Below are 11836 nucleotides of genomic sequence, written 5' to 3' on the forward strand. Positions count from 1 at the left end.
TGAACAAGCCAGTATCTACAACATCCCTGAGCTACATCTGTTGGGTATTAGCGGTCCATGAGGGTTAATTGCCTCTCTTTCTCTTCTTTTTGCATCACATTTGAAGTTTTGACATTTTAAAAAATCGCAAGAGGTTGCTTCAAGCTTTGGGATGCATGGCAACCTTCTCTTGAGGAAAATTCATTCGAATATTTTGTGTGCTGAAAATATCTGTTATGACATCCGAGAATCTACAGTGGACTTTGGTGAAAGGTTGGCCCAAAGCTTAGAACGGAAAAAATTAATTTTTCCAGAGAGGCACGACTCGGAATTTATTCCTGTCTAAAAAGTCCAGGTCATGAAGGTTTTCTTTTTTTTTTTTTTCTTTTTTAATAAAAAAATAAAGATTTTTATTAGGTACGGGGGTGTTCTACTCTCTCACATTACCCCATGTCTTCATCCTACCTTCTGTCCTGATGAGACGCTGCTTCCTGGCTCACAAGGCGGGGCTCCATAGACAAGGGGAACCAAGGTGGGGCAGGGAGAGGGTAAGGCTAACACAAACAACAGAAAGATGGTTCTGGGCCCAAAGTCTTCCCGCGCCCCCTCCAATTACAATCTAATCAAATCTGGCCAGTCAAATATCCAGGTCGTCATCTGGGTCTTCTTGGTCCAGGTCATCATAAGCATCTGGCTCATAGAAGATGTGGCTGGTAGCCTGCCCTGGCCTAGGCCGCAGGAGAGCCTGCTGTCTGAGAAGGGAAGATTTGGTGCTGGTGAGGGTAGCTAACAGGTTGGGTCTGGATACTTTCTTCCAGGTGACTGTGACTCTCATTCAGGCAACCTGTTAGGCCTCCATGTCATTTTATTGGTCCAAGTCCCTTTCTCTGACCTCCATGTTAGAGCTGAAGCACCATTTGGTACTGGGATAGATACCCTTGTACTGCTCTCCTAATAAAACCGTAAGTTCCTAGCAGCTTGAGGGCAAGGATCTTGTAGTCTTGCTTCATCCGCCCACATACTGGGCACAGAACAGCAGGCATGTACTAAGCCCTTGTTAACCAGCCTTTGCCACACCCATATAGCCTTCTGTCCTCCTAGCACCACTGCCTAGGGATAGCGCCACCTCCCAAGGGTCTGGTCTGGCTCAGCCCAGGCCCAGGGTGCTCTGGGGACAACTGGAGCTGTGACCCAAGGGTCTAAGGGAGAGAAAAGAGACATAAAGGTCCTCTGCCATTATAGGGGGAATGGGTGGATCAAGAACTTGGACTTGTCTCTGGAGGTGGACTTCAGTCCCTATAAAGTCAGGTTAATCAATAACCTGTTGCCCCACCTCTCCACGGCCCAGATGCTGGGCTCTACTCAGGGATCCACGTACCCAGGTCCCAACCTTACTTTTCAGAACTGAACTGGAAGGGCAGGATCAGGCTATCTCTGGCTTCTCTCTCTTTCTTGGACAGGTGAAGGTTAAAGGTCAAATGAGTTGTGGGATCCACCTGTAGGTACAAAGGATGCTGCCACTCTGCCCCATCCCTAGAATCCCTGACCCCACCCCCAACCTCTGCAGCTTTTATTTTCTCTCCCTTGACCAGACACTAAACTACATTTCCTTGTTCTGGCCTTGGCATTCTTAGATACCGGGGGTATATGAGGATCGGAGTAGGGCTGGGACTCTACAGAGGGCCCCTCTTGGAGATCCAGGCTGAAGTCCGGAAGGATGGAGAACCACTGAGTCTGGTCAGTTGGGCGCTGTCGGGGCCTCCGACACAGGATGTGGGCCAAGGCCTGGCCCATGGTACCGCCCAGGGTCACCTCAGTCTGAGCAAGGCTGCTGAGAGCTCCCACAGGGCCTGGTCCATGAAGCTCTTCATGTAGCAAGCCCAGCACACTCACTTTCCCCACTGAGGAGCTGTCACCAGGACAAGAGTCCTGATGGCTCACAGCATGCAGGGCCTGGCAGAGTGTGGTGCAAGGAAGGCGAAGTAGCAGCCAGCTGAGTGAATCGAGAGCAATGGTGACAGGAACAGGATCTGTCCTCTTGCACATGGCTCTCAAGGCTCCCAGCGGCCCCCCAGGAAAGGCCTCCTCAGTTTTTGACCAGTTGAGAGGGTCTCTGAAGAAGTCATGGTAAACCAGCCGATTGTTGATATCAGAGTCAAAACCTTCACGAAACTCTTCCTCGCTCACTTCACAGCCCAGGATATGCACTTGCTCCCCACACAGTGCAGATTTCTTGACAAGCGCCTTCAAGAGACTGCGCCCCTCCCACTCCACGGAATCCCGAAGCAGCACCAGGCCGCCCAAGGCCAACAGCGAGTCCAACATCTCCAACTCGCGTCCGGTCCCTGCTCTGGCGCCCTCTGATGGCGTCATGACCCAGTGTCCCGCCCCCTCGGGGTGAAACGGGCGGAGGACTCGGGCGTCCTCCCACCATTAAGACCTAACATAGTCTGGAATGAGAGGTGATTATGTTCAATATTCCCAGGGGAGCGCTCACGCGGAGGGCGCCCGTCCCCGAGCCCTGGCGCACAGTCGTGCGGACAACGACCCCGTCTACATTTTCACTGTGACCGGGGCGGGAAGAGCAGTGAGGGCAGTTGTCAGTGGGAGGGGGAGGAGGACCCACAAGCCCCCGTCATGAAGGTTTTCAAGTGAGAGGAAGGTAGAGGGTGTGGGCTGGGCGGGGGGGGGGGGGGGGGGGGGGGCCCGCCCCTTTCAGCACCAGGGACAGCGGCTGCACCGGGACTTCCCCCTGTCTGACTGTAGGGGGCTCCTGCGGGGCGCAGAGTCCAAGGACCGAGCGCCTTTCAGGGGCCCACAGACTGGGAACCTGGAAGGATTATTGGCTGCAAAATAAGAATGGAACATTGCAAAACGAAATAAATAACTATTTAATATATTCTATGCTGAAAGTCAATTTGTTTTTCTTCCCTTTAAAGTTTAACTTTCATAAATAATGCATGCTTATAGAAGAAATTGCAAGAAATAAAAATCATCCATAATTTCAAAATGTCAAAATAATCACTGTTTATATTTTCTTGCATATGCTTCCAGTTTTTAATTCATATGTGATCTTTTTACATACGAAAATGTTTATTTACATCTATATATCTGTGTCATATCACATTTGCATGTAATTTTGTTTACAAATGCTATTTTTCTGCCAAATGAGCACATGAAAAGATGCTAAACATTATTCCCATTATGCAAACCAAAAGCACAACGTGATGTCACCTCAACACCTACAGGATGGCTAGCAACTAAAAAAGGGAATATAACAAGTGTTGGAGAGGATGTGGAGTAATTGAAGCCCTCATCCATTCCTGGTGTGACTGTAAAAATGGTGCAGCTGCTGTGGAAAACACTCTGGAGATTCTGAAAAAGTAAAACATAGAATTACTATATGACCCAATTCCACGATATCATATTAGGCTCCTAGCTATATACTCAAAAGAATAGAAAACAGTTGTTCAAACAAAAAAGCTTGTACATTCATGCTTATAGCAGCCCCATTCACAATTGCCAAAAGGTAGAAAGAACTCAAATATCCATTAACAGATGGATGGATAAAGAAAATGTGATCTATTCGTATAATGAAATATTACTCAGCCATTAAAAGGAATGAAGTACTGATACATACTACCACCTGGATGAACCTTGAATACATTATAGTGTGTGAAAGAAGTCAGACACAAAAGGTCACATAGTGTATGATTTATTTATAAGAAATGTCCATCTGGGTGTGGTGGCTCATGCCTGTAATCCCAGCACTTTGGGAGGCCCAGGCAGGCAGATCACTTGAGGTCAGGAGTTCAAGAGCAGCCTGGCCAACATGATGAAACCCCGTCGCTACTAAAAATTCAAGAAAAATTAGCTGGGCGTCATGGGATATGCCTGTAATCCAAGTTACTTGGGAGGCTGAGGCAGGAGAATCACTTGAACCCAGGAAGCGGAGGTTGTGGTGAGCTGAGATCATGCCATCACGCCACTGCACTCCAGTCTGGGCAACAGAGTGAGACTCTGTCTCAAAAAAAAAATAATGTCCAGAATAGGCAAATCTATAGAGACAGAAAGGAGATTGGTGGTGTCAGGAGCTGTGGGGAAGTGGGAAGAGGAAGTGCTAATGGGGTCAGGATTTCCTGCTGGGTGGTGAAGATGTTCTGGACCTAGACCGTGGTGAAGTTTCCACAACACTGTGCATATACTAAGTGCTACTAAATTGTACCCTTTAAAATGGTGAATTTTATGTTATGTGAATTTTACCCAAACAAAAAATGCTATTTTATCTCAAATTTTTGTTAATTTGGGCTACTCACACGATATGCTGTTAACGTCTTTCCATGACATCAAATCATTTTATGAAACATTATTTTGTGGTTTTAACAAATATTTGGGTTATGTATTCAAACCACTCTATTTCTTAAAAATGGCATGATGTTACAAAATGATATAAAAGTGCTTTGTCTCACGTTGCAAGAATTGTCTTCATACAAGTTGACAGTTTGAGGTATCATCGGTTACAAATTGAGTAACTTCATCAAATAACTTTTGGGGTAAAGATTTCATTTTCAAAGCAATAGATAGCAACTATTTTTTGTCTTTCTACTCAATATATGGGTAGTTTACATAACGCAGTTACAGTGTTATAGTATTGTGTTTGTCTATGTACTTACAGTGAGTTTTGTACCTTCAGATGATTTCTTATTGCTCATTAACATCCTCTTCTTTCAGAGTGAGGAACTCCCTTTAGCATTTCTTTTAAGACAGGTCTGCAGATCCCTTACGTTTTGTGTGTCTGGGAAAATCTTTATTTCTCCTTCATGTTTGAAGAATATTTTTGCTGGATATAATATTCTAGGATAAAAGTTCTTCCCTTCAGCACTTTAAATATGTCATGCCACTCTCTCAGCATATGAGGTTTCCACTGAGAAGTCTTCTGCCAGACATATTGGAGCTCCTTTGTATGTTATTTGTTTCTTTTCTCCTGTTGCTTTTAGGATCCTTTATCCTTGGCCTTTGGGAGTTTAATTATTAATCTTTTTTTTTTTTTTGACAGGATCTGGCTCTGTTACTCAGGCTGTATGTAGTGCAGAGGCATGATCTCAGCTCACTGCAACCTCTGCCCCCTGGGCTTAAGCCGTCCTTCAACCTCAGTCTCCTAAGTAGCTGGGACTACAGATGCATACCACCATGCCCGGCTAATATATATATATGGTAGATACAGGGTTTTGCCATGTTGCCCAGGCTAGTCTCCAACTCCTGGGCTCAAGCAATCCACCTGCCTCGGCAACCCAAAGTGCTGAGATTACAGGTGTGAGCCGCCCTGCTCAGCCTAACTATTAAATGTTTTGAGTTAGTCTTATTTGGATTAAATCTGCCTGCTGTTCTGTAACCTTCTTGTACTTGAATGTTGATATCTTTCTCTAGGTTTGGGAAGTTCTGTTATTATCCTGATCTCTCTCCACCTCCTCTTTAAGGCCAAGAATTGTTAAATTTGCCCTTTTGAGGCTATTTTCTAGATCCTGTAGGCATACTTCATTTTAAAATTCTTCTTTCTTTTATCTTCTCTAACTGTGAATTTTCAAATAGTCTGTCTTCAAGATCACTAATTCTTTCTTTTGCTTGATCAGTTCCACTGTTGAGGGACTCTGATGCGTTCTTCGGTATGTCAAATGGATTTTTCAGCTCCAGGATTTCTTTGGTTCTTTTAAATTATTTCAATCTTGGTTCTTCTTAATTATTTCGATCTCTTTGTTAAATTTACCTGATAGGATTCTGAATTCCTTCTTTGTGTTGTCTTGAATTTTACTAAGCATTCTCAAAACAGCTATTTTGAATTATCTGCCTGAAAGGTCACATATCTTTGTCACTCTGGAATTGATCACTGGTGTTGTATTTAGCTCATGTGGTGAAGTCATGTTTTCCTGGATGGTCTTGATGCTTGTGAATGTTTGTTGATGTCTGGGCATTGAAGAGTTAGGCATTTACTGTAGTCTTTGTGGTCTGGGCTTGTTCTCACCTGTCCTTCTTGGGAAAGCTTTCCAAATATTCAAAGGGAATTGAGTGCAGTAATCTAAGTCTTTGGTAACCACAGCTGTATCTACACAGGGAGCACCTCAATCCCAGTAATGCTGGGACTCTTGCAGATTAGTAGAAGTACTGCCTTGGTTGTCTTGGGTAAGATCTGGGAAAATTCCCTGGATTCCCAGGCAGAGACTCTTCTCTTCCCTTACTTTCCCCCAAACAAATGTGTCTCTCTCTCGATCTGTGCTGATCTGTCTGGAGCTAGGGGAGGGTTGACACAAACACCCCTGTGGCATCTACCACTGGGACTGTGCTGAGTCAGACCTGAGGCCACCACAGCACTGGGTCTTGCCCAAGGCACACAGTGACCACTGCTTGGCTACCAGCTGTGTTGACTCAAGGCCCAAGGGCTGCATAATCAGCATGTGGTAAATCTAGCCAGGCCTTGTGACCTTCCTTTCAGTGCAGTGAGTTCCCCACATATCTGGTGGGTCCAGAGATACTGTCCAGGAGCTGTGGCCTGGAATCAGGGACTCCAGGTGCTCCATCCCACTGTGGCTAAGCTGGTACCCAAGCTGCAAGACAAGGTCCCCTTTACTCTTACCTCTCCTTTCCTCAAGCAGAAGGAGCTTCTCCCCGTGGCCACTATGGCTGGGAATGTGCTGGGTCACACCTGAAGCCTGTATGGCACTGAGTCTCACCCAAGGCCTGCAACAAGTACAACCCAGCTACCACTGATGATTATTCAGGGCCTATGTCCTCTTTAATCCACAGGTGGTAAATCCTGCCAGGACTGGGTCCTTCCCTTCAAGGCAGCATGTTTCCTTTGTCCAAGAGTGTGTTTAGAAATGTTGTCTGGGAGCTAGAGCGTGGAATGGGAGCCTCAGGATGCTGTCTGGTGCCCTATTCTTCTGTGGCTGAGCTGGTATCCAAGCTGCCTCTCCTCAAGCAGAAGGAAGAAGTCTCTCCTGGAGCAGCAAGCTGTGCTGCCTGGAGTTGTGGGAGGGATGATGCTTGCCAAGACTCCCTTGGCTGCCCTGGCTGGTGCCTCACTAGGTTGTGTGCACCCCAAGTTCACTGGCTCTGAGCCCAGCGCAGCACCAGGACTTGCTCCAGAATTGCAGTCCTTGTAGCTGGATTTACCACATACTGATTGTAGAGCCCTTTGGCCTTTAACAAACATAGGTGGTAGCCTTTCAAGTTTATTTAGGACCCTGGAGCACTTTAGCCTGCAATGGTGGTACTAGCTGGAACTCAGGTTCTGACCACTGGGACGGACAATTCCCTTCTGACTAGGGCTGGCCTAAATGCTTCCTCTGTCGGCACTGGCTAAATTCTACCCCATGTTGCTTTCTGCTGTGACAGGGCAGCACTGAGTTTCAATGCAAAGTCCCAGGATCACTGTGCTCTCTCCCCTCCACTCAAGCACACAGATTCTCTCTCCAGCCATGAGGCCACTTCTAGGAGATGGGGAAGTGTTAGTGTAGGCAATTTAAGACTCTTTTGGCCAGGCACAGTGGGTTACTCCTGTAATCCCAGAACTTTGGGAGGCCGAGGCAGGCAGATCACCTGAGGTCAAGAGTTCAAGGTCAGCCTGGCCAATGTGGCGAAACCCTGTCTCTACTAAAAATACAAAAATTAGCCGGGCGTGGTGGCATGAGCCTGTAGTCCCAGCTACTTGCGAGGCTGAGGCTTGAGAATCTCTTGAACCCAGGAGGCAGAGGTTACAGCGAGCTATCGTGCCATTGCACTCCAGCCTGGGTGACAGAGCAAGATTCTGTCTCAAAAAAGAAAAAGAAAAAAGAAAAAAACCCTGTCTTTTGTACATTCTTTAGTGCCTCTTTAAATTTTTAATTTTTGTGGGTACATACTAGGTATATATGTTTATGAGGTACATGAGATATTTTGATACAGGCATGCAATGCACAGTAATCAAATCATGGAGAATAGATTATCCATCCCCTCAAGCATTTATCCTTTGTGTTACAAACAATCCAGTTACATTCTTTTCATTATTTTAAAATGTACGGTTAAGTTATTATTGACTATAGTCACCCTGTTGTACTATCAAATAGTAGGTCTTATTATAGGTCTAATTAATTCTTTCTATCTTTATTTGTACCCATTAACCATCCCTAACTTCCCCTCACTCCTCCACTCTCCTTCCCAGCCTCTGGTAACCATCCTTCTACTCTCTATCTCCATGAGTTCAAAGTACCTCTTTTTTTTGATATGATGTTAAAACCAGATACCATGATCACTCACCTAATTTTTGGTTCTTATGAAGGTATTTTCTTGTGTGGATATTTGTTGTATTTGGCGTTCCTGTGGAGGAGAAGATCAATGACGCATTTTATTCTGCCTTCTTGCTCTACCTCCTCGTTTTTGTGATTCAGATGAGACTCCTTGACAGCTGGTGGCTAAATTTTCAAATGCAATATTTTTGGCAGAAAATATATTCACGCATGTAAAAAATAAAATGCACAGTGAAAAATGTTTCTTGTACCTATGCCCTTCATTTATCCAGTCTCCCCATCTTTACAAAGGTAAACACTTTTACTTTTTCTGTATCCTTTCATAGTATATTTAGGCAAATAATACATGTAATTAATCTCCTTTGGTCAGGATGATGAATTGCCCCCCGCAATTGTCAGTTCACCTCCCTGGGGCACAACCGTAAAACCCTCACAGCTCTTGCTGTATTCAGGGTCAACTCCACCAGCCATTTCATCCACCATATGACTCCTACAGATGAGGTGCAGACAGGTTGAGAGATTTGCCCAAGGTCACACAGCCAGGAAATAGCAGAACTGTATCCAAACCTAGGCCTGGTGAACATCCACAACACCGCATGCCTCCTGCATGGTCTCAAACTCCTTCTCCTTGTCCTTGCCTGTGGACAGCCCCACTCATCTTAAAATTACATTTACGGCCAGGCACAGTGGCTCATGCCTATAATCCAAGCACTTTGGGGGTCCGAGGCAGGAGGATAACCTGAGGTTGGGAGTTGGAGACCAGCCTGACCAAAATGGAGAAACCTCGTCTCTACTAAAAATACAAAATTATCCGGGCATGGTGCTGCATGCCTATAATCCCAGTTACTTGGGAGGCTGAGGCAGGAGAATCACTTGAACCTGGGAGGCGGAGGTTGCTGTGAGCCAAGATAGTGCCATTGCGCTCCAGCGTGGGCAACAAGAGTGAGACTCCATCTCAAAAAAAAAAACAAAAAACAAAAACAAAAAAAAAGCAAAAAACCAAAAAAACATTTACTCAGTAGGCACTCTTTTTTTTTTTTTTTGATGATGAGTATCGCTCTGTCTCCTAGGCTGAAGTGCAGTGGCATGATCTCAGCTCACTGCAACCTCTGCCTCCTGGGTTCAAGCAATTCTGCCTCAGCCTCCTGAGTAGCTGGGATTGCAGGCACACACCACCATGCCCAGCTAATTTTTTGTAATTTTAGTAGAGGCAGGGTTTCACCATGTTGGCCAGGCTGGTTTCGAACTGCTGACCTCGTGATCTGCCCGCCTCGGCCTCCCAAAGTGCTGGGATTGCAGGTGTAAGCCACTGTGCCTGGCCCAGTAGGCACTCTTTAAGAGCAGGTGTCACACAGTAGAAACTCTATGTAGACCATATGTAGACCATGAGTCACAGAGTGGGCACACTATGAAGAGCAGGTGGCAGCAGTAGGCACTCTTTATGTAGAGCAGGCAGCAGTGAGTAGGCACTCTTTATCAGGAGCAGATGATATTCAGTAAACACTCTTTATATAGAGCAGGTGGCATCTGTAGGCACTCTTTATCTAGAGCAAGTGGCATTCAATGGGCTCTCTCTCTTTTTTATTTTTTTGTGAGACAGAGTCTCACTCTGTTGCCCAGGCTGGAGTGCAGTGGTATGAACTCAGCTCACTGCAAACTCTGCCTCCCGGGTTCATGAGATTCTCCTGCCTCAGCCTCCCGAGTAGCTGGGATCATAGGTGCCCGCCACCGCGCCCGGCTAATTTTTGTATTTTTAGTAGAGATGGGGTTTCACCATGTTGGCCAGGCTGGTCTTGAACTCCCGACCTCAGATGATCTGCCTGCCTCGGCCTCCCAAAGTGCTTGGATTACAGGCGTGAGCTACTGTGCCTGGCCAGTAGGCACTCTTTATGTATTGCAGGTGGTACCAAGTAGGCACTTTTTATGTAGTGCAGACAAGAGTAGGAACTCTTCATGTAGAGCAAGCAGCACTCAGTAGGCACCCTTTATGTACAGAAGGCAGCCCACAGTAGGTACACTTTATGGAGCACAGGCAACACTCGAGCAGGCAGCACTCAATAGACCCTCTTTATGTAGATCAGGAAACACTCAGTAGGAAGTCACCATATAGAGCAGGTGGTATCAGTAGGCACTGTTTATGTAGAGCACTTGGCACTCAGTAGGCATGTGTTATGTAGACAGCACCTGGTGCTCAGTGGGCACTCTTCATATACAGGGGGTGGCACTCAATAGGCACTCACTATGTAGAGCAGGTGGCACACAGTAGGCACTCTATGAGGAATATCAGGAACTGAGTATACAGGGTTAATGTAGAGCACCTGGCACACAGTAGGCACACTTTATGGAAAGCACTTGGCACAGAGTAGACAGGATTTAGCACCTGGCACACAGTAGCTGCCCTTCATTTAGAGTATTGGCACACAGTAGAAGTACTTTCCATGCAGCCTTTGTGCAGAGTAGAGACTGGCACACAGCAGCTCAAGTGCTAGTTGCCACCCTTTCCCTTCACTCCTTTTTGGGGCTCCCTCCTCTTAGGAGCCCTCATTGTCCCCCGCTAAGGCCCTCATCGAACATCCCATTTCCCAGATGGGAAGACTGCGCCCAGGAGGGGCAGTACTGACCAAAGTCAGAGCAAGGATGAGGCAGAATGAGGACTCCATTCATGGTTCCCTGGCTCTGCCCTTCCCCTGCCTGGACCCCATCCGTTCCCTCTCATCCTAACCCTCCACGTCCCCGCTCTGTCCTCCTATACTGAGTCTGGCCTCCAGATTTGCTTTTCCAGCTGAGCTCTTAATCTCCAGAATCTGACCCAGGTAATCCTCAGTGGGGCTGGATTCTTTGTTCCCGTTCCTAGCAGTCAGGTCTCCAACAGGGCCCTGGACTGCCTGGAGGCAAGACTTGAACTCCATCCAGCAGCAGGGGGATAGAGGCTTGTCTCTTCCAGGTTGCCTGATTCAGCATCCAGAAGTGGTACACGGTGTCCTACCGGTCCAGGGTTAGAGAGGAGCACAGGAGATGATCTGGAACAAGGCTTGGCCTGGCCTGGCTCGCTTGACACCTGAACCCTCAAGTTCATGCTTTTATCTGCCACACACTCAGTAGGTGCTCTTTAAGAGCAGGTGTCACACAGTGGAAACTCTATCTGACCCCTCTCGGCTTACTCTCCACCTTATGTGGGAGGTGCTGAGACCTGAGGATCCAGTGCCTGTGCTGTGTCACCCTGAGCTGGTTCCTCTGCATCCAGTTGGTCTCCCACACCCAGGTTTTGGCCAGCTGCCCAGACATGGGCGCGGCACCCAGGCTGTGGGGATTGGCTGGCCCAGCCCAGCCCAGCCTAGCCTCCCACAGCCTTCCCTACATCAGGGGCCAGGGGCAAAAACCTCCCAGAAGAAGGGGAGAGGAGGTTGTGTGGGACAAGGTGCTCCTGACAGAAGGTGCCAGGGTGGGGGTGGTGGGCCTGGGGCATCCTAGCCTGTGATGGAGATGGGCACTGGGCAAGGGATTGGGTGCACACATAGGGGAGCCCCAGCCTTCCCACATTCTCCATTGCTGCCCAAGGCCCAGGCAGCTCCTGGTTG

At 47.2% G+C, this 11836-nt stretch overlaps 1 protein-coding gene across 1 annotated transcript; it reads right to left on the reverse strand.

The window, feature by feature from the left end:
- Nucleotides 1-344: 344 nt before the first annotated feature.
- LOC100970534 (elongator complex protein 5) lies at nucleotides 345-2613 on the reverse strand. Its single transcript, XM_003813577.6, has 3 exons — nucleotides 1618-2613; nucleotides 1375-1475; nucleotides 345-731 (listed from the first exon to the last, which is right to left on the reverse strand). Exons 1-3 carry the CDS (start codon nucleotides 2350-2352, stop codon nucleotides 617-619), a joined length of 951 nt encoding a protein of 316 aa, XP_003813625.2. The 5' UTR covers nucleotides 2353-2613; the 3' UTR covers nucleotides 345-616.
- Between the last annotated feature and the right edge of the window lie 9223 nt (nucleotides 2614-11836).

The sequence above is a fragment of the Pan paniscus genome, chromosome 20 (genome assembly GCF_029289425.2).
Source record: "Pan paniscus chromosome 20, NHGRI_mPanPan1-v2.0_pri, whole genome shotgun sequence".
Classification (NCBI taxonomy): domain Eukaryota; kingdom Metazoa; phylum Chordata; class Mammalia; order Primates; family Hominidae; genus Pan; species Pan paniscus.

Coding starts and splice junctions, on each gene's coding strand:
- LOC100970534 (XM_003813577.6), bottom strand. CDS start 2,352: ATGACGCCATCAGAGGGCGCCAGAGCAGGGACCGGACGCGAGTTGGAG. Junction 1,476..1,617: donor CCGATCCTCATATACCCCCG/GTATCTAAGAAT, acceptor TTGTACCTACAG/GTGGATCCCACAACTCATTT. Junction 732..1,374: donor TTCCAGTTCAGTTCTGAAAA/GTAAGGTTGGGA, acceptor TTCCCTTCTCAG/ACAGCAGGCTCTCCTGCGGC.